This window comes from Taudactylus pleione, unplaced genomic scaffold (genome assembly GCF_031769625.1).
Source record: "Taudactylus pleione unplaced genomic scaffold, aTauple2 ptg000129l, whole genome shotgun sequence".
NCBI lineage: Eukaryota > Metazoa > Chordata > Amphibia > Anura > Myobatrachidae > Taudactylus > Taudactylus pleione.
The window spans coordinates 8583936-8609031 of NW_028284531.1; the positions used below are offsets into that span (position 1 = coordinate 8583936).

At 45.7% G+C, this 25096-nt stretch overlaps 1 protein-coding gene across 1 annotated transcript in view; it reads right to left on the reverse strand.

Moving 5' to 3' along the window:
- USP8 (ubiquitin specific peptidase 8) overlaps positions 1 to 25096 on the reverse strand; it is a 69036-nt gene that overhangs the window by 32675 nt on the left and 11265 nt on the right. The window contains exons 3-10 of the mRNA XM_088472826.1: positions 22390 to 22534; positions 21905 to 21990; positions 21699 to 21825; positions 14259 to 14310; positions 5623 to 5776; positions 5225 to 5387; positions 3778 to 3922; positions 260 to 471 (exon numbers count right to left, since the gene is read on the reverse strand). Coding sequence (XP_088328952.1) covers positions 260 to 471; positions 3778 to 3922; positions 5225 to 5387; positions 5623 to 5776; positions 14259 to 14310; positions 21699 to 21825; positions 21905 to 21990; positions 22390 to 22534 — 1084 coding nt within the window. The remainder of the gene's footprint in view (positions 1 to 259; positions 472 to 3777; positions 3923 to 5224; positions 5388 to 5622; positions 5777 to 14258; positions 14311 to 21698; positions 21826 to 21904; positions 21991 to 22389; positions 22535 to 25096) is intronic.

Consider the following 25096-nt stretch of genomic DNA (forward strand, 5'->3'; position numbering starts at 1 on the left):
CAACCCCCCAAACAAAACATCAAAGTGTCAATGTAAAAGAGTCCTAAGTGTCACAAAAACAATGACATGCAAATGATCAATTGATAATAGTAATGAAAATTAATCACATAAGCAGACGATAAAGAAAATATGCAAGCTGGGAACATTTAGCTTTCCAAAAACTTAATATAATAATGAGAATAAGCATTGATTCAGAAGCAGCAGAGAACAAAAATTCAATTATTGTTTGCATTATAAGCAAAGGCAATGAATTACTTACTTGTGGGATAGGCTTTACTGATTCTGATGGCTGTACTTGTGGTGCAGGCTCTGGCTTGTGTGTTATATTGACAGGATCCACCTTTTTCTCTACTTTAATGACTTCTATTGTTTCTCCATTATCAAGATCTGAATTTTGAGCAGGAGGTGGTTCGACTTGAGTGGAGGATGAAGGAGTGGGTGGCTCTTCCAGAGATGGGTAGCTGAAATTCACTATCACATAGTGACAAAAAAAATAAGGTTTAGGAGGTATCAGTTATGCAACTTGAAAATATCAATAGTCTATTTAAAATTTTACATAGCACTCCAGAGTTGAGCTCCAGGCTGATTTATGAAACCTGGTTATTACTATTGGGATAATGCTCAGACTCTATAGATTATAAGATTAGTAAAAAAAATAAAAAAAGGGAGATCTTGCCCTACTTTATACAATTTAAAAGCACAGACACTCTACATGTTGTCATTAGGTTAAGAGGAGAACCCCTGAAGGGTTTCCTTTGGGTGCACTATGCATCAGGGTCACCCCAGCTGGAAAGCAAAGTTAATGACCTGGGGTTTCCACAACCTCACATCTCAGACCTGGCTTAGAGAGGCTACACCTTAGTCCTTACATTGGCAATTAACCTAGTGAATAGATTCTAGTGCCTTAATTGAGACAGAAGGATCTGACAACCACCTCTGGTCAAGGCAAGGCTCTGCTAGGCTTTAAACGGGAAAAGGCACAAATAGAGATGCCATATCGGCAATTATGCTAAGAATAAAGCAGGATTGTCTTTCTGTAATTTTCCAGCCCCATGAATAAGACGTAGAAAGGCAATTTTTTATATTTTTTAACGATTATGTCCTCAGCACTGTATCAATTAAATCCCAGTATAGTGATGATAGGAGTACTGAATACAGTCACTCTGCACTAGTATACAGTCATTAAGAATGCACAAGTCCGGTTCCACAGAACAGTCCCAAGCAAACACTAACTTCCCTTTCTTTTCCAATGCATACCCCTTACGTTCTCTGTGCGAAAATGCAATGGGATTTGATACTTAAGTTTGCATAGACTATAAAGAGGTCCAGTTACATGCATGCCTGGCACTGGAGTGGTGAAATAAGAATAACCTAACTGCATAAGTACATTTTGTGATGAGAAACAACAAAAGATTATCTTCAAAATGTTAAATATATGATACAAAAACAGACAAAGCTAATACCTTATAAGGAAAGGGGAGTTTGATACATGAGCTTAAATGCCACAGATGTCATAAGGTCCAATCAAACTGCAATAGGAAAGCATGCTTGGTGGGGCTATATGATCCAGTCTCACAGTGGTGTTGGTTTGGAAATAAAATGTTTGTTTGAAAATAGAATTTAAATAAATACATTTTTTCAGTGAACTATGTAGTAGGGTGGTAATCGAGAAGGAGAGAGGGATAAGAAGATGGTTCAGGAATCTGATAAACATGTTTAAAGATTTGAGGTTGAGTTATCATGGGACACTTGAAGGTTTGTAGGCAAAGAAAAGTCTGGTTGTATAAGGAAGGCAACTCCACATATTGGGTGCAGTCCTGTAATCTGGAATGGGAGCAGGTAATCAATGTGGATGAAAGCTCCAGATCTGGGGCATATGAGGGCAGAGGAGACAAGGAAAGTGATGTATGTTGGTACAATTTTGTTTATGGCTTTATATGTTAGTAGAAGTATTTTATATCGGATTTGGCCAAATACAGACAACCATTGTAGGAGCTGATAGATGTTTCGGTTCTCACATGGTTGTGTAAGACCTCTAGAGCCAACGAGAAGATCTTCCACCAATAACAGACACATTGTTCCCTTAGTGATTTATACTCACACCGGTACTTAGGTGGCCGTCTGGATTTGAGCCTTCAGCAGTAGAGGCTTACACAACCGATGAGAGACCACAGGACTGCCGACTAGAAACAAGGTAGAACTGAGAAGTGGCAGTTTTTCCACTACTAGAACTAGCTGGAGTGAGACTGCAGGCTGTTACTTGTACAGAAGTAATGGACAAGGTACACTAACAGCGGCAGACAGTGATGATCTCAGGTATATCTAGGGACTATGGTGCAGCTGGATTGCCAGGCATGATACTGGTAGACAACCAGTACAAGTTGTGCAGGAGGAGTGACCTGGACAGTGGTAATGCAGGGTTTACGGACAAGGACTAGACAGACAAGATTTCCGGGGTGGCAAGAACAATAGAGTGCGGCCTTGAGGGCCGAGGTTAGTCCCTGAAAGTCATGGTGCGACAGGAACAACACGGTGTGGCCTTGAGGGCCGAGGTGCGACAAACTTCATGGTACGGACTTGAGGGCTGAGGTGCGACAAGCTATCAACTGAGGTACGGCCGACAGAAGATCACAGGTGTGTCTTTAAACACAGGCTGGAGGCAGCGATGTGGAGAACACTGCTGGCATGAAGCGGCTGAACACCGACTGACACGTCTAAGACTTATGTGGATATGGCGCGGGCTGCAGAACACAGGCTGGAGGCAGCGGGGTGGATGACATTGCTGGCTTGATGCAACTGATCAAAGACATGACTGAAATGTGACAGAAATGGCGCAAACTGTGTAGAGATAGGCCACAGCTGCAGAAGTCGCTGCTCCGGATGATACCAATAGCAAGAACGTGAGCAGGTGAAACAGCAGCAGGATAAACCAGGACGACAGGTTCAGGAACAGAACGCAGGAACTGCAGAGCAAGGTGAGACCGGCTAACACATAACCTGGAAGTAAGACAATATCACCGGCAGGAAGTGTAGGGCTGGCTGAAATTTATCAGAAGTAGGAATTAAAATCAGCACAATCCCTGCAGAGAGCCTCCCTAATCACAGGATAGTATGCAGCTGATCTCTGCACACAAACTGACAGGCAGGAATGCAGCAATAAGCTGCACACAGACAGAGTTCCAGCTACCTACAAGAGCCGGAACTGAAATCAAGGCATGATGCAGTGTCCCAGTCGCCTAATACGGCCAGGACCTGTCACCAAGATGATCCACCACCGTGAATCATAACAGTAGAGAGGGAGCAGCAAAAGAATGTTTTACAAGAAAAATTAGTCTCTGCATTCTCAAGTAGGGTGAAAGTCTGGTTTGGTGGAGAAATAGTAGTAGTAAACTGCAAAAGTCAATGCAAAAGTTATCTTGAATGATTACAGGAACATGAAAACAACCAAATTAAATTATTTCCTATTAAATTAGCAATCGGTCACATTTAACTGTTTTTTTCTATACAAAAATATTTTATACACGTTAGTTTTACTATTTAATTTGACTTAATTAAATAAATGTATAATAATGAAATGATATGCTATAACATTATAACAGATGTTAAGCACGATGTGATAATGCTATTTTACCCAGGCTATAGTCTAACCTCACATAAAAACAGACTCCACAATATGATTAGTGTATCTGTTCCACACACTATATAAAGAAAAAAAAAAAGTATTTTAGGTTCTCTTTCTTACTACAGAAGATGAAATACTAAGCAGCATAAACTTACATGACATTAACATGTTTTCAGCTGACTTTCTCCTAGGCACAGCTACTTTCCCATTTGTGGTGTACATTGGATAACAAAGAAGCCAATTTTCATAACCACCCTCTAATATAAAAGGTTCACTTTTCAGAATGGTCTTCGTTTCCCACTAGAAACAAAACAGAATATGAACATATCACATATTGACTACCAGACCTGATGGAGCAAAAGAATGTCATGGCCATTTCAGAGGATAGTTTTTATTAAACAGTTGGATCCCCTGTGCTGAAAACACTGGAGAAACTACTGACTGACATCCACAGCATGGGGACATCTTCATCCCAAAAGTCCCTGCTTATTTACCCACTGTAACATTTCTGCCAATCAATTCAGCTGACCGAGCAGATGTTATTGAGTAAAGTGTTTGGCATGGTACTTGAAGCAATATGGTTAGCATTTAAGTATTTTTAACACATTGTATATACTTGAGCCTTAAAACAAACATCAGTAAAGATCGCAGTCCAATACTTTCAAAGTACTGGGATAAAGATCATCCAGCCTTGGCTCTTATGTTATAATTCTTTAGCTCCTTGTCCCACCTTCTCATCAGAACATTTATTGCACAAGTTGGGCATGCTGCTCGTATAGGAGGCAACGGTGCAGTGTGTTTGTGTAAGACAGAGCTTCATGTGACCGGGCAGTACAGGCAAATGGCAGACCACAGACTAGACTATATATTGGACGATTTGTCACTTGGGACAAATCGGAACGACAAATTGTCCACATCTTCAAGGGTGAAAGCACTATTACTCCCAAGAGTCGTTCATCGCATGCTCAGATCTGCCTGCGGTGCAGACAAATATGAAGAACTGACAGCCGACACCATAGTTCTGGATGCGGTGGGGGAACAATATATCGGCCAGTTGTACACCAGATTGTGCAGTGTGTACGGACCACACGATATATCGTCCAGGTGCATCTGCCGTCACTGGGTACATACATCGTCTAGTGTGTACCCAGCATAAGGAACAGTGTCACCTAACAGCACACAGTAATGTCAGGCTGCTGTCAACTGATGCAGAAAACTGTGCTGCCATATGCACCTCGATGTAAAACAGTTAATCTAACTTTTTTGTATGTGAGAGTACATGACTGGGAATATGTATAACATTATAGATTCTTGGCTTTATTCACTAGGTATACATTCTTTAGCTGGAACTTACATGAAAATAAATGGTATATCAGAGCCAAAGAAGAATAAAAATAGACAGACAGCAAGAGCTGTACACCCTCCACAGCTCATTGTAACAAAAAACTGGTTTTGCCCCATAATAGCCAATGAGAGATTCACCTCTCCACATTTTGATTTTTTTGGTTTTCATTGGTTTCCCCCAGCTAGAAAACAAGTTTTATAGCAAGTGTTATTTTCCAACTGACTGTACTTCACATCTAATCAATTTCAGTAAGTTACCTTAAAGAGTGCATCTTTTAAACTCTGAAGCGTTGTTCCAAGCTTCAAGTCATTAACAGTACTGAACCAGTCAAGCAATACAATATAATCAGCATGACCTCGTCTATCCCATACACTTCTTGAAGCTTCTGGCAAATTATTTTCTATCTTGGTTGCAGTAAATCTAAAAACAATAAAAAATGTGTTTATTTTAAGCAGCAGATCCCATATTCAACAGGAAGTCAGTAATCTATACAAATGAACAGGTATTAGCTTCAGACTGTACCTACAGACTGTTGGGGCCTGTACAATAAAACACTTTCCTTTGGCTGTATGAATACCAACATAGATCTTCTTACTCAAAAACAAAGGTTGACATGCAGTTCTGACAAAAATAATGGACATGATAATGTACATACCCTGGAGATATAGCCTCTTCAGCCACATTTATGGAAGATTCAATATGAGACTCCTCAAAATCGTTTGCTTTGCGAGCATCCATTATTATAACATTGATATCTGGCTCATTCATCATTGCAAACAATCTTTCTGGGTTAATAGATCCATGAAGCACTGCAAAAGAAAAAAAATGCACTACTGATAAAAACATGAACAAAACCACTACTTATATTAAAATCATAATAGCCAGTTCCATTTGCCATAGATATCTATTACCCAAAAGAGTATAGAAAACAAGTTAGAATTTTGCAGATTTTGATGTTACACAAAGTAAAACCAAAACAACCAAAATGAAGGAAAAATGTTTTGATTAAAAAATAAAATGATTTATTTCCCCTAGTGAGATATCTACTAATATTGTATTTGGGATTATTGCATTTCCATTGTGCAACACTACATGATCTGTACACATCCTCTTGAGAGGAACAACATGTCTTATTAACAAAAGACAAGACCATACAAAACTATTGAATATACTTTGATTGTAACAAATATATGGTCACTATTAATGTATCTTCTCCTTTAAATACAGTGCATCCGGAAAGTATTCACAACGCTTCACTTATTCCACATTTTGTTATGTTACAGCCTTATTCCAAAATGGAATAAATTAATTTTTGTCCTCAAAATTCTACACACAATGGCCCTGATTCAGAGCCACTCGCTGCTGGCGGCCGCTCGCAGGGAATGTGAGCGTATGTTTTTTTTTTTCTCCGGCCGCTCGCAAAGCTGTGGGAGACCACCCACAGCTTGTGCGAGCAGCCAGAAGACCGTCGCGATAATCGGGACCATCGGCCTTGCGACGAGACCCTGGGGCAGGGTCTACCTGCTGCAAGGCCGAGTGGACTTCCTGCTCTAACAGAGCAGGAAGTCCACTACTGACATCAGTAGTGAGGTCAGTCTCCCCTACAAACGCCAGGCGATCCTAAGGAAACACCTGCGTTTGGGCAGCCACCTCCCCTACCCGCCCACAAAACGGGGCGAGCTGTCAATCACCATCGACAACTGCCCCGTCTTGTTGTGAGCTCCGTAGCGACTGAACTTCAGTCGCTCAGCGGAGCTCGCGCATGCACAGTTCATTAACATCGGGCCGCTTGTGAGCGGCTCTGAATCGGGCCCAATGCCCCATAATGACAATAGGTAAAAGGTTTTTTTGAGATTTTTGCAAATTTAATAAAAAAAAAAAAAAACCCACTAAGAAATCACATGTACACAAGTATTCACGGCCTTTGCTCAGGTGCATTCTGTTTCCACTGCTCAGCCTTGAGATGTTCCTACAGCTTAATTGGATTCTACCTGTGATAAATTCAGTTGTTTGGACATGATTTTGAAAGGCATACACCTGTCTATATAAGGTCCCACACTTGACAGTGCATGTCAGAGCACAAACCAAGCATGAAGTCCAAGGAATTGTCTTGTAGACCCCCGAGACAGGATTGTCTTGAGGCACAAATCTGGGGTAGGGTACAGAAAAATATCTGCTGCTTTGAAGGGCCCAATGAGCACAGTGGCCTCAATTATCCGTAAACGGAGAAAGTTTGGAACCACCAGAACTCTTCCTAGAGTTGGCCGGCCGTCTAAACTGAGGGATCGGGGGAGAAGGGCCCTAGTCAGGGAGGTAACCAAGAACCCGATGGTCACTATGTCAGAGCTACAGCATTCCTCTGTGGAGAGAGAAACTTCCAGAAAGACAACCATCTCTGCAGCAATCCACCAATCAGGTCTGTATTGTAGAGTGGCCAGACGGAAGCCACTCCTTAGTAAAAAGCACATGGCAGCCCGCCTGGAGTTTGCCAAAATGCACCTGAAGGACTCTCAGACCATGAGAGACAAAGATTGAACTCTTTGACGTGAATGCCAGGCGTTATGTTTGGAAGAAACCAGGCACCGCTCATCACCAGGCCAATACCATCCATCCCTACAGTGAAGCATGGTGGTGGCAGCATCATGCTGTGGGGATGTTTTTCAGCGGCAGGAACTGGGAGACTAGTCAGGATAGAGGGAAAAATGAATGCAGCAATGTACAGAGACATCCTGGATGAAAACCTGCTCCAGAGCACCTCTTGACCTCAGACTGGGGCGATGGTTCATCTTTCAGCAGGACAACGACCCTAAGCACAAAGCCAAGATATCAAAGGAGTGGCTTCAGGACAATTCTGTGAATGTCCTTGAGTGGCCCAGCCAGAGCCCAGACTTGAATCCAATTGAACATCTCTGGCGAGATATGAAAATGGCTGTGCACCGACGCTTCCCATCCAACCTGATGGAGCTCGAGAGGTGCTGCAAAGAGGAATGTGAGAAACTGCTCAAAGATAGGTGTGCCAAGCTTGTGGCATCATATTCAAAAAGATTTGATGCTGTAATTGCTGCCAAAGGTGCATCAATAAAGTATTGAGGAAAGGTTGTGAATACTTATGTACATGTGATTTCTTAAGTGTTTTTTTTTTTTTTTTATTATTACATTTGCAAAAATCTCAAAAAACTTTTTACACGTTGTCATTATGGGGTATTGTGTGTAGAATTTTGAGGACAAAAATGAATTTATTCCATTTTGGGATAAGGCTGTAACATAACAAAATGAGGAAAAAAAGTGAAGCGTTGTGAATACTTTCCGGATGCACTGTAAAATATGAGATATGGTAAGAACTTACCCTTGTTATCTCTATTTCTACGAAGTCCATAGGGTTCCACAGGATACCTTGGGGTATAGGTGTGACGTCAGTCGCAGGGCACCAAAGAGTTAAGCTTTCAGCCTCCCAGGATGCACTAGGTCCCCCTCCTATACCCCGCCCCCGGGCCAAGGCACCTCAGTTAGTTACCAAGCCATAGGCCGGAGGAGGAGAAGGAAGAGAGAGAACAAAGATCTGGACACATACAAGAATCACATTCTCACCAGAGGGAGACGGAAAACCGGTGACCAGAGCAAAGCCCATCTGCAGCACAGGTGCGACAGGGCGGGAGTCCTGTGGAACCCTATGGACTTCGTAGAAATAGAGATAACAAGGGCAAGTTCTTACCATATCTCATATTTTCTACTTCAGGGTCCATAGGGTATCCACAGGATACCTTGGGGATGTCCCAAAGCAGTATCCTTTAAGGGTGGGGACGCTCCTGTGCAGAAAGGAGAATCCGCCGCCCGAAGGAAGCATCCTGAGAGGCGAAGGTGTCAAACCTGTAATACCTCACGAAGGTATGGACAGAAGACCACGTAGCAGCCTTGCAGATCTGAACTGCCGAGGCACCACGTCGAGCTGCCCACGAAGGACCCACAGACCTAGTGGAATGAGCCTTCAGAGAAGGAGGGACCGGTAGGCCTTCATGAAGATAAGCTTCAGAAATAGCCATACGGATCCAGGCTGCCAAAGTTTGCTTTGAAGCAGGCCAACCCTTTTTACGGAAGCCAAAGAGGACAAACAAAGCGTCCGACTTCCTAAACGAAGAAGTGCGGTCAACATAAGTCCTTAAGGCCCGCACAACATCCAAAGAGGCCTCACCCACGGAAAGACCCGGTGAGTTAAAGGCCGGAACAACTATTTCCTCGTTAATATGAAACTGGGAAACAACTTTGGGAAGAAACTCGGGCCGAGTGCGGAGCACTGCCCTGTTCCCATAAAAAACCAAGAAAGGGGGTCTACAAGAAAGAGCCCCTAACTCAGAAACACGTCTGGCCGAAGCAATGGCCAGAAGGAAAACAGTCTTAGCTGTTAGCCATTTAAGATCCACTGAGCCCAGTGGTTCAAACGGCGGTCCTTGGAGAGCCCTCAGGACCACAGCCAAATCCCAAGGCGCCACAGGTGGAACAAAGGGCGGCTGAATGCGGAGAACACCCTGCATAAAGGTGCGCACATCCGGGATTGTAGCAATCCTACGGTGAAACCAGACAGATAGGGCCGAAACCTGTACCTTCAAAGAAGCAAGGCGAAGCCCATGATCTAGTCCCGCTTGCAGGAAGGCGAGAATCCGAGACAGACGAAACTCCCGCGGTGCATAACCTCTCGGTCGACACCACTGGAAGAACGTATGCCACACGCGATGGTATATCCTCGCGGAAGACGGTTTCCGAGCTCGCAACATGGTACGCACCACAGAGCTGGAAAACCCCCGGGACCTTAGCATGGCCGTCTCAACAGCCACGCCGTCAAAGACAGCCGAGTCAGGTCCGGGTGAAGGCAAGGACCCTGAGACAGAAGGTCCGGTCGTAGCGGCAACCGCAGAGGAATGTCCACGGACAGACCCTGAAGGTCTGAGAACCAGTGCCGTCTGGGCCACGCGGGAGCTATCAACAGGAGCGTCCCTCCTTCCTGTTTGAATTTCCGGATTACCCGTGGAAGAAGGGAGACCGGAGGGAACAGGTATGCGAACCGGAACGTCCACCGGACGGACAGAGCATCCACCAGAGACGCCCCTTCGTCTCTTGTGCGAGACCCGTACACCGGCAACTTGTTGTTGTGCCGGGACGCCATGAGGTCGATTTCTGGAAGACCCCACCTGTCCACCAGTAGTTGAAAAACGTCCGGGTGCAGGGACCATTCCCCCGGATGAACGTCCTGGCGACTTAGAAAGTCCGCCTCCCAATTGAGCACTCCCGGGATGAAGACCGCTGATATGGCCGGAAGATTGCGCTCCGCCCAAACCAGGATCCGAGAGACCTCTACGAGAGCCGCCCGACTGCGAGTTCCTCCTTGCCTGTTTATGTAGGCCACGGTGGTAGCGTTGTCCGACTGGACCTGCACCGGGCGACCCTGGAGAAACCGCTGTGCCTGCTGGAGAGCATTGAAGACCGCACGGAGTTCCAAGATATTTATTGGAAGCTCCGCTTCTGTCGGCGTCCACCTGCCCTGGAACAAGTGTGGACCCGAAACTGCTCCCCAGCCCCGAAGACTGGCGTCCGTTGTCAACAGGACCCAATTTGGAACCCAGAACGGACGTCCCTTGTTGAGGTGGGTCGTCTGTAACCACCACGTAAGGGACAGGCGAACCTCCTGGGTGAGCACAATCGTCTGGGACTTCAGAGACTGAGTCAGCCCGTTCCACTTGGACAGGATCAGGTGCTGCAGAGATCTGGAGTGAAACTGGGTGTATTCCACCATGTCGAACACCGACACCATGGAGCCCAGTAACCTCATCGCCGAGTGTAAGGACACCCGGCGGCTGTGCAGACAACTGCGCACCCTTGACTGTAAAGCAGAGATCTTGTCCTCCGTCACGAAGATCCTTTGCTGTCCCGAGTCCAATAAGGCTCCAAGATGCAGAATCCTCTGAGACGGGATTAGAGTGGACTTCTGCCAGTTGATTAGCCAGCCGTGCCGTTGCAGCAGTGCAATGGTCAGGTCCAAGTGGCGTAACAGGAGCTCTGGAGATCCTGCCACCAATAACAGGTCGTCCAAATACGGCAACATGCGGACTCCCTGCAGCCGCAGAGAAGCCGCCATGACCGCCATCACCTTGGTGAAAACACGTGGTGCTGTTGCCAGGCCAAAAGGTAACGCCCGAAACTGGAAGTGGTCGCTGCTGATTGCGAACCTGAGGAACTGTTGATGGCGCCAAAGAATAGGGACATGCAGGTAAGCGTCCTGTATGTCCAATGACACCAAGTAGTCCCCAGGTTCCAGCGCCAGAATGATGGACCGTAGGGTCTCCATCCGAAACTTCGGGACCCGCAAAGACTTGTTGAGTGCTTTGAGGTTGAGAATCGGACGATATGACCCATTGGGTTTCTGTACCAAAAATAGATTTGAATAGAAACCCTGGCCCCTCTGGGAGAATGGAACCGCCACTATAACTCCAGCCTGGAGCATAGTGTGCAATACCTTCCGCAGCTCCGTAGCCTTGTTCCGGTCTGATGGGAGACCCGTGGTGAAGAAGCGAGCCGGGGGTCTGTGCCGGAAGGAGAGGGCGTATCCGTGAGAAACCACCTCCAGAACCCAAGTGTCTGTCGTAGTGGTCGACCAACACTGGGCGAACTGTAGCAGGCGGCCTCCCACCCTGGGATCCCCCAAAGGGAGCCCCGGACCGTCAGGCCGCAGGCTTGTCATCTGGCTTGGGGGCCGGACGTCTGGTACTCCATGCCTGCTTCCGGGGCTTGACCGATTTCTTAGGGCCAGCCTGTCGAGGAAACGACTGTGGTTTGGGCCTGCCCTGGGCCCTAGATGACCGAAAGGACGATGGTCCCGAACCAGAAGGAGCAGCGGCCGACGGGAGACAGGCAGATTTGGCTGCCGCCAGCGTGGCCACAATCTTATCCAGATCCGGACTGAAGAGAACTTCTCCGGTAAACGGCAACGCTTCCAGACCTTTCTTGGAATCTGCGTCCGCCTTCCAGGATCGCAGCCACAAGGTGCGACGAGCAGCTACCGCTGCTGAAGAAATTCTAGACACCAGAGTACTAATGTCTAGAGCCGCCTCGTTGATGTAGGTGGCCGAATCACGGAGATTGCCAATCAACTCCGCCTGATCGGCCGGACAGTCGGATTCAAAAGAAGCCTCTAATGAATCCGCCCAGCGCTCCATCGCTCTGGCAACCCAGCAAATGGCCATAGCCGGCCGTGCTGCCCCCCCTGCAAGGGAATAAGCGGACTTCAGGCAGATTTCTACCTTGCGGTCCGTAGCATCCTTAAGGGAGGACATGGATGGCATCGGCAATGTGGCACTACGGACAAGACGGGTCACGTGAGAATCCACCTGTGGAGGGGATTCCCACTTCGCAAAATAATTATCCGCGAACGGATAAGCCACCGCCAGGCGTCTCTGCGGCTGGTATCTTTTGCCAGGTTGTTTCCACGCCTCCTCTAAATGGTCCACCAACTGACCCGAAAGAGGAAAGACTGTGGCATCGCCCTTCACATCTTTGAAAAAGGCATACTTAGATTTAGCCGCTGGGGGAACTTCGTCCTCAATCACCAAGGCTGTGCGGACCGCCCGAATAAGTCCAGGAATATATACTTTGGACTTAGCATCAGCGTCCTTAGTATGAAGAGGTTCCTGATCGTAAGGATCTAGAATCTCCCCATCATCAGACGTCCCTTCGTCATCCTCATAAGGAGCGGACAGAGACGCCACCGGCCTTTTATGAGACCGCATCACAGACTCCCCTTGCAACACATCCGACAAGTGCTGTACAGAACTCGTCAGGGAGTTAACCCACGCTGGCTCCTGAGAACCCGGGAGCGGGGAAATAGGGAGACTGTGGGGTACCACCAATTGTCGTGGGAACCCCTGCATGGGTGACGACACCACAGACTGCTGGGACAAACCCATCGGAGTAAACGCGGGCTGCGGAGCTAACTGGCCCACTAAAGCTGTTAACGCCTGAGCGAAACAAGCCCAGGGCGGCTCCTGTACCGGTGCTGTAACCGTAATAGGCCGCGCCATGGACAAACACTGCCGGCAAAGGCCCTCCGCGCTACCCTCCCCCTCCGCTAACGGTACTTTGCACGTGGTACACTGTAGCCGGAGGGGAAAATCACTTTCAGACATGATGGCACCACGTATGTGACCTCTCTCACCAATTAAGTATTAAATAGGCGAGAGACCACCCTGCAGCACCGCACCGCAAGGGCTTTAGCAGAAAGAACAGGGACAGTAATAAAGCTGACAGTTTAGATGAAGAAAAGATTACAGGCAGCAGCGCTAGCACAGTCACATACAATGCAGAGAAATAACAATTCCTGCACTAACAGCGCTGATCACTCAACTACACAGACACAGGGCCTGGTAGGACACAGCGCTGCATACACAGACCTGACCACAGCGGAGGAGAGGTATGCGGGGGGACCCAGACCACGATGCTTCCGTCCAGCGCTTCCAGCAGCGTTCACCATGCGTTCTGGAGAAGATGGCCGCCGAGGAGCAGAGAGGAGGCTGGCCTGGGGGAGGAGCGCTGCCACAGGACCAGTCGGCAGCATGCAGAGAGGGCTGTGTGCAGCGGGGGAGGCGCCGGCTGTGAGACAGGGAAGGCGCGCTCCCCTGGCATGCATTTAACCCCTGGGACGCCGCAGCGCTACCGCTCTGCTGCGGTCCGCTGTCCCAGGGGGTAGTGGAAGCGCAGGTTGGTCGCCTGGCTCCACGCTGCAGCCAGTCCCCAGGGAGCCCCCTGCCTGGGGACTTAGGACCATGTGATCAGCGGGGACCCACCGCGGGACCCCGCTGCTTACCTCTGTCCCCCTTGAATCCGGCCATGGTCCGGAGCATCTGGGGTCACCGCTAGCTGTGACCCCAGACGCCCACCAGCATCCCCGGATCAGTACCGGCGTTCTGGTACCGGCGGGGTGTAGGGAAGACAGCATGGACGTCAGGACTGACTGTCCATGCTGTACATCCAGTTGTGCAGCCACAGCTGCATGAAGAATAAGCTTCAGGGGCTCTTCTAGCCCCCACTCCAACAGGTGCACCCGACTCCGGCCGGGCACCAAACTAAACTGAGGTGCCTTGGCCCGGGGGCGGGGTATAGGAGGGGGACCTAGTGCATCCTGGGAGGCTGAAAGCTTAACTCTTTGGTGCCCTGCGACTGACGTCACACCTATACCCCAAGGTATCCTGTGGATACCCTATGGACCCTGAAGTAGAAATAAAATCAGTCTGATTATTTGAAACGTACCATTTGAAGAGGCTTCTTTCTTAGGCAAGGACTGCTTTTTCTCACCATTTACCTACAGTATTGGAAAAGTAAAATATTTAATTTTAAAATTGTATTCCTTTACATAAGCCAACACAAAATATGGTTTATTTTATTCACATTATAGTAAGTATAAGTTGTGTTAACTTTAACAACAACAGCAAGAAAGCTTGCATATTTAAGAAATGGGAGTTCTGCAAAACCCTGTAATGAATGCTGTACTATCGTGACCAGATAGCTTATAGTATATTGGCAGCACAGTGATCAGCATTGCTGCCTCAGTGCTGGAGCCATGGCTTCTATTCTGAGAAGGGCGCTGTGTGTTTTTGTTTTTTAATTCGTTTGCGTGGATTTACTGGAGGTTTTGCCAAAGTCCATAGCATAACATTATTATGCTTGTGTGTAGAGAATTTAGATTGAAGGCTCTAATGGTTCCAGGACTAATGTGATAAACGTGGGGGGAAGGGATGCGCTAATCTGTAGTATTCTGATAAGGGTTATTGCGGCTGGGTGTAAATGAGGGCACTACATATCCTCATTAAGTATCAAATAGAGGTGGTACATAAAAGAGGGGAACACCCAGCGCATACAACACCTAAATTGATCCAGATATTGATGGAATAATCATATAAATGTTGTATTACCACAGTACACGAGCTAATGTAGGTGAACTGGTAAATGGATAATGATTCCACGGATGCTCAATCAATTAAAAATTTTATCACATCAATACTACCTCCAATTAATCTGCGTTGGTATTTGCAATGCGATAGATGAGATGTACTAAGTAGATCAATTAAATAGATATAATGAAATTAATAGAAATAAATAAAACACTAAGATGGAATATTTCTATAAAAATCAATGTTTATTGATTTAATTTAATAGACCATACTATGTGGCTGTTAAGAGAACTGTAATAGTTTTTAGAACTGAAACCGGTATACAACACAATTAGACAAACAGACAATACATATAAACGTATACACATGTATAACTTATGACACTGTGTGCGTGCTCTGCAGAGTAATACACTGTAAGCGTTTACTTATTCTGCACTGCTAGTGGGTCCGAGGTTGACTGGGCACAATATAGTTTTATATTGCTCCAGAAGGAATGATAAGGTCCATGCTGCAGGAATAATCCTGACATACATCCAATGCAAACAGGAATAAAGTCTTGTACACCTCAATATAGGTGGGTGATTACCTTGGTCTTCCTTCTGCAGTCCGGATGTGTATGGGTTTGGTCTTCCTCCGGATCGAGTCCTTATGAGTCCCGTGGGGTCGATGTGTCTGCCGGTAGACTTCCTTGATGTACCGCAATAAGCGCATATCTGCTCGTGCGGCGGGATCGACTTTTCTGTAATCGACGCGTTTCGCCTAAAGGCTTCCTCAGGATAACAGATGTTATCTTGAGGAAGCCTTTATAATATAATTATTTATATGTTGCTACTATATAAATAATAAAAAAAAATTTCCACCTTAAAATTAAGGAAGCTCAGTAACAGTGGTTAATTGTAACTTGCAAGGACAGAAAAGCGACTTGGTAGAAACCACAGTTCAAATTCAGTACCTTGTAACCTTGCACAAGTCATTTTGTCTCCCTTTGTCTCAGGTACCAAAAATGATTCTTAGGTTAAATTAGCAGGGAGGACTTCGCATTGAAACAGATGTATCCATCTCCACGGAAAATTAAATGCTTTATGTAATTAAGTTGTATATAAATGATAAATGAGCATAGTTTCATACAGAGGTGTGTGCCACTAGTTTTCCTTTATCCCCGAATCTGTGTGTCATGAACCGTGGTCCTCTCGGTGACTGGCTCCTATTTTTCTTCCATAATTCATCAGGCTGCAGCTCCTTTTATAAGGATAAATAAGGATCAGGTGCCGGCAGCGTTCTCAGCGTTTAATGCGGTGACATCGCACCGCCATCTTGGATTTATTTCCTTCTCCAGCCAGCCAACATACAGTCAGGATTCTGTATCATATGTGAGCCTCTAACCAACCAGCTACCACCTATTAATGGGCAGCCTATTTAAATCCTTCCTGTTCAGTAAAACATTGCCTAAATATCATCCATCCTTCTGAAGGTTGCTGCAAAGGCTCCTATTGATTGTACTGCCGTGAAAGCTAGATTCAGTGCTCCATTGCTGCAATGTCTCTCCACCTTGCTGCAGTATTTTTAAAGCTACATTTTCTGCTCCTGCAGTGTTCCTTCAAATTACTGCATATTAATTACAGCGGTATCTCTCCAGCTACATACACAGCTACTGCAGTGTCTCTAAAAACTGCTCTATATTCATCTCAGCAATATACAGATGTGTCCTCATACATCTAGCCTCAATACGCCATGCTATACAAGATACCTGGTGTGAGCCACCAGTTCCCGGGCAACTCTGCTTGTGCTGAGGGTCTTTTTTCACCCAAAAATGCATCTCAGTCACATTGTGATGCGCCTAATACGCACCATGAGACTGCAATTTGATATGCTACACTTGTATTTGTGTTCAAGTGAGTCTGTAAACGAAGCACAACAGAACTTGACATGGAAAAAAAAAAAATCTGTGGCCGCTCCATCGTAGCACTTCGCATACAGATTCAGACTCAGTTGCACACATATATACAAGTGTTGCATATCAAACTAAACAGTGCAGTCTCCTGGTGTGTCTTATGGTGCATACACACGGTCCAACTTTGCAGGAAGATATAACGATAAACAATATAGTTATCGTTCATATCGTTGACTTTTTTGCATTGAACGATCAACGATGCGCATGGCTGTATGGACGATAAAGATATCTGAGGTCGACCATACATGCAGACCAACTTGGTCGATATCATAATTTAAATACTGTCAGATATCGTTCATAAGCGTTGATTAAATCGTTCAATGATATCGTTCATTTTTAAAGTAGAAAAAAAATCGTTCAACGATATCGATGATAGAGCAATTTGGACCATGTGTATGCACCATTAAGGTGCCCATCCACTAGACAATTAAATTGAGCTATTGAACAATATCGTTATTGTTCAATTGTTCATAAATCGTTTGCAAATCGATAAGCAAAATGTCTAAAACGACCAGCGATGCGCGCTCCCGCTGGTCGTTTAGACATCTATCATCGGGCAAACATGCTGGACAACCTGACGATAATGTCAGGTCCAGCATGTTTGCAGATGATTGATGTGCCTACACTGAATGACTGCTTAATGGCGACTGACACAATTTGGGCAAAATAGATGTTCGGCGCAAACAGTCGCACAGGACCGGGCGCGCTGAGACGGGCTGTTTGGCATGACTGCAACAATAATGTATGAGGCCACACACACACACACACACACACACAGCTTTTGCAACGACTCCTCAGGTTACTGCATATTTATTTCAGCAGTATCTCTCCAGGAGAACTAGTGGGCCCTAGTTCTCCTGGACAGATATAAAAAGATGCTTTGGGTCTCCCCCCACCCCACTACGCAAAAAGAAACTGTGGACACAGGAGATTACAAATTTAATTTCACTTGCAGTTATTACACTATGGCCCATATTCAATTAGGTGCGAAAAATCCCGTTGCCGAGGTTTTCACCATCATCGCTGGCTTTGCATGCTTAAAAGTATCGCTCTCGTCCCCGCTTGACCCCATATTCAATTCCAAATCGGCGAAAACGGAACCCGGCGAATTCAAAACCAGCGAAAAGTCCTGTCAGATTTGGAGAAATCAGCCTGATACCCCCCAAAAAAGATGCACTGACATTGGGGATCACTATAGATCCCCCCCGAATAGCCCTGCTGAAGGTATTTGGGGTACTTAAATACTCTCAATAGCTGCTAATTAGCGTCTTTACATAAGTGGTGAAGAATGGCATTTAGCTTTATTTTTTTCTACAAAATAAGTAGTCCCAGCAAATTTGGGGTACATGAACATGGGTGCAAGCATATTTTAAAGTTGCTAAAGTGAAGTTTTAAAAATTGTAAAAAATCCACCTGCCGCAAGCACTTGCAAACTTAAAAAAACCTGGGGCATACTTGGGGACCCCCCCTGGAGTCTATTTCGCTACTTTATAAGTTTTGTCCCCCAACTTTGGTAAACTTTTTGACACAGTTTACCTTTGGGGGACTGTCCCAAGGGTGCTGGGTGGTTCCCGCAAGTTTGCACCCCAAAAGCCAAATTCTGCACTTTTTTCCGCCTGGTTTCATAGGCAAATCTTTTTCGCCTATTCCAATGCATTGACTTTCCGTACCGGTGAAAAGTCTTTGCAATTGAATACGGCCCTATATGTGACACAAGGTGTACTAAATGCAACACAAATTAAATTTGTAATCTACTAACATGACAATGTGCACAAACCTGCCAGATGTTGGGCTAAATGATGTCCCTAAATATACAATATAATGGGCATATTCCTGCTTGCGTCAAGGCACATATAAGATTACATTATGTAAAGGAATAAAAAGTCGTCCCAAGTAATTAATAACTACATTATGTGTCTATTCAAACACGGATTGTCTGATCTGCACCCACCATAACGTGTTTGATCCCTTTAAACATAGCAAGAATTTTTTAGTATAAAGCACTCCGTATTGTGGAAATTTCTATATTTTACTAGCGATGTATTCGGAACTAATGGAACTGTAAGTGTCAGTATTTTTTTTCAAATAAAGCTTGTTTTAATTACACAAGCCTTTAACAGTGTATTTGTCCACACAAACCTTCACCCACACATACCCCAGCAGCAGAGAGCACAAGGAGATCAAAACAAGCAACCATTGGATACTTCAGAGTGAGTACAAATTATTTCACCTATACCTGATAGCACAATAGCGTTGTGATATACCCTGATACTGTGCCCTCTGTTTTATCTGAGGTGGAGTACAATTGTGAGGAGACAAGGAGAAAGTATTACACACATAACATATCAAGATATATAGGAGGAATCATTTTGGACAGACACAGTCTGGCACTTTAACTTTAATGACACCTACCGCATCTACTTCACCTGAATCCCATAGGATTTGTAGCTCAGCAAATGTAATACTAACATAGTAGATTATTAAAACAATTTTCTTATACAGAAGATTAACTTGAAGCTTACCCAGTGATCGCACTGAGCGAATAAATTTGTGGGTTCCAGAGACCCCTCACTTCAAAAAAATTGGGGTTCTATTACACATTTTCTGGGTCCAGTCACATATTTTGGGACAATGCTGGGGGCAGGTAGCACTTGGGGTAGAGGGGATTAAAGGCAAGCAGTAGTTGGGGTAGAGATTGAGATAGGGAGAAGTGGGGGTAGAGGGGGGGTAAGGGCAGGCAGTGCTAGGGGCAAGCAGGGGGGGTAAGTGCTAACAGCAGTTGGGACAGTGTTGGGGGCAAGGATGGAGCTAGGGGCAGACAGTGCTAAGTGTAGGGGAGTAAGGATAGAAATCAACTGGGGCAGCATTGGAGCAAGGAGGGGGATAGGGGCAAGCAGTACTGAGGACAGTGCTGTGCGGGTAGGGAGGCCGTAGATAGCAGCTAGGGCAGAACCTTGGGGGCAAGGATGGGGTTAGAGGCATGCAGTACTGGGGGTAGGGAGGGGACAAGGGTAGATAGGAGCTGGGGCAGGACTGGGGAAAAGGGGTAAGGGTAGAAAGTAGCTGGGGCAAGCAGGTGCTTAGGGACAGGTAGCACTGGGAGTATGGAGGAGGTAAGAGTAGATGGCATCTGGGGCAAGAAGGGGGTTAAGCACAGACAGTACTATTGGCAGTGCTACATTAATAATAATACTGATCCTCCCAGTGTATACCAAGTCCAGTTAATAACTTCCCTGCACTGCAGTCACAGGGAACTCACACACTACTGCAGGGGGAAGACACTTCTACACATCCCCACCATACAGGGTCACAGCCATACGCCTAACCGTTTCCCTGAGCACAGACCCAGGCCAGGGGAGTGTAGGCAGGCATGGGGTATCACGCTGGCTCACTGCCCGTACACACAGAGCACACATCATGGGGCACGGACAGAGAGCAGCATTCACATTTGCGGAGGAGCAGGGTGGCTGCACTGCACTGGGTGAGTTGGGCGAGTCTATGCGGCATAGGTACATGGGTGCTGGCGGCGGCTCCCGGGTCAGGGCACCCTGTAGAGGATGCAGATGCACCGATGGAGACTGACTGGCATGGAAGAAGAGCACTCAGCAGGTCGACGCGCTGTGCTAGCGGGCTAAGAGAGAGGGAGGGAGGCAGTGTCGGTGTCTAGCTGGTCGGAGCTGCCTGCTCTGTAGATGGAGTTTGGGTGAGGAGTGGAGGGCGGGGACTAGTTGAGGAGCCGCCAGCTATTGGTCGAGAAGATGACGCCGCTGTCAATTGGCTGCTGTGGCGCTGAACACAGCGCGTGCCGCAGGACCCACTAATTTTTTTTAAATCGAGTCCCCAACTGCCTGTAGCGCGTGAAAATGCGCTATAGCTTGTATTTTGCGATACCCGATTACCACTCCTAATCATAAGTTACATTATATTATATTCCTCAGAGAACAAGTAATATAATGGATAAAAGGGCAAGGGCCCTTAGCTGCACAGTATAAGAGGTATCCAGTGCTATGAACCAAATTTTGCACATTGTATCGCCTATGGTTAATTAATATAAATATATGGCAGTCACTTGCTATGACAGAGAAGACAGTAGGAAGATACAGTAACAAGAATAATATCTAACACAAACCAGCTAGATCAAATTTAGCAGCAGCTCAAAGGATTTAAAATACTTATCAGAAATAGCTCATGTTACATACCCAGGGCCTCCCAGCTATGTCAGACAGATTTCTTGTCTCCCAATCAATTACAGTAGCTTGACAAAATATAAACTTTATATATTCCAATGAGTGATTACGGACTGTAGATTACCTTTTTATTTATTATTTCTGTGCGCTACGGCACATAGATGGCAATTCAAAAAATTATACTTATACTGAAAGTGAACTTCTGACATTTTCTCCCACAACCAGCGCCACTCTTCTGTATTACTCATCTACTATTCTGCTCCCCTCTCTTTTACAAACTTCTCATGTAAATTTAATTCTCGTCAATACCACTATCCCGTTCTTCCTCCCCCCACTTGTAATTCAGCCACCACCCTCCCCTACAGACATTTTTATTTACTTCTCTCAACCCTTCCACGGTAATTTATCCCCTGCATTTCAGCAACACTCTACACATTCTCCTCTCATGAAATGTAGACCCCTTTATTCATCTCGCCTCAAATTACTACTCCCCTGGAACCCTACCCTATAAAATCATCCACCCCAACCTCCATCTCATACCCCTTTCTACTGCAAAGCAGGTGGTTTGTCTTTACTAAGAGACACTGCAGTAACCAATCTCCACTGAGATGAAGCAGACGGTTATTCCATGCCCTGCTTACTGATATACAAGGAACAGTACCATTAGTTTGTCACGTGCAGCAATATCTTCAGGTATTTCTTTTGGGAGAGTTCTTTGCTCCCTTTTTTTTCGTTCTTCTTCCTTGTCTCGCTCTTCAAGTCTCTTTTTGACTTCAGCTTCTTCATACCTAGTAAAATGGGATTTTCTCCATTACATGCTACCTACACATTACCTCACTTACTAGTCAACAGTAAGATCATACTTACCGGTTTTTAAGGCTATTTGAAAGTTTCTCAGCTTCTTCAATTGATTTTAATATTGTGCTTGGCCCAAGTAAGGACTTGAAGTAATCCTAGATGCAAACAAGGAAACAGTGAGAACTAGAGCTGAATATCTGTCGGTATTAATGAACACATTGATAGGTGCTCTATTCACTAAACTTCTAATTGGGTCTTTGACTACTGAATGTACTTGTGATGCATGTCTCAGTGAAGTCTTTAGTTCTTAGTGAACTTATAACCTGCATTGTCAACACATTTAATTATTTTATATCCACTTTCCTATAACCTTTTGGAGGTAATTTGTTTGGAATGCTTTTTACCTGATACAAAAGCAATAAACATGACTCAATAACATATATAGCAATCTAAAACAAATCATGTGACGTTCACTAAACTAGAACTCCAATGACTATAAATCATTTACCAAGGATTATTAATCTTACAAGTTCAAATATAAAAGAAAACTGTACCTGGTTTTGCTTGTAGTCTGGTCTTTTTTTAACAAGGTCAAATACAGATAAAAATTTCATGTAGAAGACATAAGCTTTTTCCTCATCTCCATCGAGTCTGCATTCTTCTGCCTTCTTAAAGATCTTGGAAGCACTAAGAACATAGCTTCATAATAAAAAATAAAGAGGAGTAAATCTTTGATACATTTAAAAACAGACCAGAAACATGTTTTTGTGAAAGATAATGAATTAATAAAACTACAGATGTGTCCTCACACATCTAGCCTGAATACGACACGCAGCTCGAGATGCTTGGCGTGAGTGAGCCGCCAGGTCCTGTGCCACTCTTCTAGTGTCAGCCATCTTTTTTTTGGCAAAAATGCTTCTTAGTCGCAGGGCGATGCGACTAGGACGCTCCAGGACACTTTGTATACAATATGTCACATATCAAATTAATCTGCAAGGGGGGGCGTGGCCTAGCTGTCGGGCAGTGTGGATGTGTCTCCTCTAAGCTCCCTGGAGAGTCCCTCTAAATACAGGTCCCCCTGTCTCACCTTGTTACCCTGAGGGGCCTGGGCCTCTTCCTCCTCACTAGAGGAGCCGCTCCCCTCTTGTTTGGGCTCCGTGGGCGGACTCGCGGCGCCGATTCACCTGCGGCCTAGGTCGCCTCCAGAAGCCGCAGGCTAAATTTCGCCCCCCCCCCGCCGGCGCGTCCTGGACCAGTGCCGTCGCGGAGAATTGCCGCTCTGCCCGCCGCTTGTCTACCCTCTACAGCCTTGCCGGGACCCCAGGGTAGACTATAATTACCCCTCCTGAGCCTCTGAGACCTCTAGGAAGCTGCCGCGATTGCCGCGAATCGCGGGTGGCGGCCATTTTGAGGCCTCCTATATATTACATTACACTGCTAATCAGAAGCTCCTCGGAATAAGGCCTGTGGCACAGGCAGGTGTATATGAGCCCTGACCAGGTTGCCCAATCTGCTTAGCCCTGTACTGGCCCTTGGAGACTCTGTCTTGCCCAAATCAGCCTTAAATTGATAACCTGCATGAAAGGAGCTTGTGTGCTGGATTGGTGGCCTCCTTGCACTCTGTGGATATTAAGCCCTACAATGCATGCCCTGACAGCTTCAACCATGATATAACAACATGTCACTGAGGGGAACCTGAAATATGACACCCACTCTCTGCTAAGCCTGGTATTCCGCCTTTTCCTTATTGTGCCAATCCGCTCTGATATGTATCCTCATGGGGAGGAAGAATACAGCTAAACGCCCGGCCGCCACTCCAGTTAGGAAATCATCTAACTCTGCATTCCATACTCTATTTGCTGTTTCTGCCCCTCCGACTGGTACTTCAACAGGTTCAGCCTCTCCACACATGGCATCGGGGGGCTCAGATGGAGGCTCTAACCAGGAGTCTCATTCACCTCATTTAACCCCACCCGCCTCTTCTCAATCGTCCGATATAGGGGAGATTCTGCAACATTTACGGTCCTTACCGACTCGGCAGGACATTCAACAAGATCTGCAATCCCTAGAAAAACGGATTCAGGAAACAGTCCAGACTCATATCTCCTCCATCCGCTCAGACCTCACCCACGTGGCAGAGAGAGTGGTTGCCTTGGAAGAACATGTGGAATCTGTGGATACCCAGCTTGGCGAATGTAACACCTTGCTCTCCCGCCACTCCAGTATATTGTTGGCGATGCAGCGTAGATTGGACGATATTGATAATAGGGGTAGACGAAATAATCTGCGGATTCGGGGGGTTCCTGAAGATATTCCTCAGTCGGGAATTGAAGATGCTCTCACCAAAATATTTAATGAACTTTTACATGCTGATCCTGATGCACGGATTCATTTTGATCGAGCCCATAGGGCATTGCGCCCTCAAGGTATGCCCTCTGAAAGACCCAGAGACATTATATGCCGATTGCATTATTATAAGGTTAAGGAGCAAATTCTACGACATGCCAGACAAACAAAGGAGATCGACTTCAATGGATGTCCAGTACAGATTTTCCAGGACCTTTCGTGGTCAACGCTCCAACAGAGGCGCCTTCTCCGTCCTCTCACAGAGGAACTACATAAGCGGGACATTAAATTCCGATGGGGCTTTCCGCTAAGTGTGCAAGTAATGTATGAGGGGAAGCTCCATATTCTTCGAGAACCTGCTGAATTGCCCCAGTTTTGCTCTTCTCTGGGTCTGCCTACTATTTCAGTTCCCAATTGGCTGGATTTATTGGATACCAGTGCCCCCGTGCCACCTCATTCTGGCTGCAAGCCCGAGGCTCCAGACGTAGACCGGGAAGAGATCCTACAGCTGAAAGTGAGGAAACTACCTGATCAGGACAGTTATTATGGTCCGTAACATTTTATTTTATGCTTGATGATTTTTGTGGTCTACTTGTTGATCTTTGCTGTCTTTCCTATACATTGTAGGTCACTTAACACTTTTTCACTTCCATTTAAATGCGATCCTGCTAGATGTCTATGTGGGTCGCAATGGCCCATGAACAGTTCTTGTTTAACCTGATTATTTCATGTTAACATTAATCTAGAATATTAAAAATTTTCCTATTGATTTTATATATTTTACTGATCTAGGCGAATACTTGGCTTTAATATTACTCTAATTTAGATAGGTCCTAAAACAAAAAGGGACCTATTTGGGTGTCATGTTCACTATTACCCTCCTATTTCCCCCTACTCCGTTGTGTATACAATGTC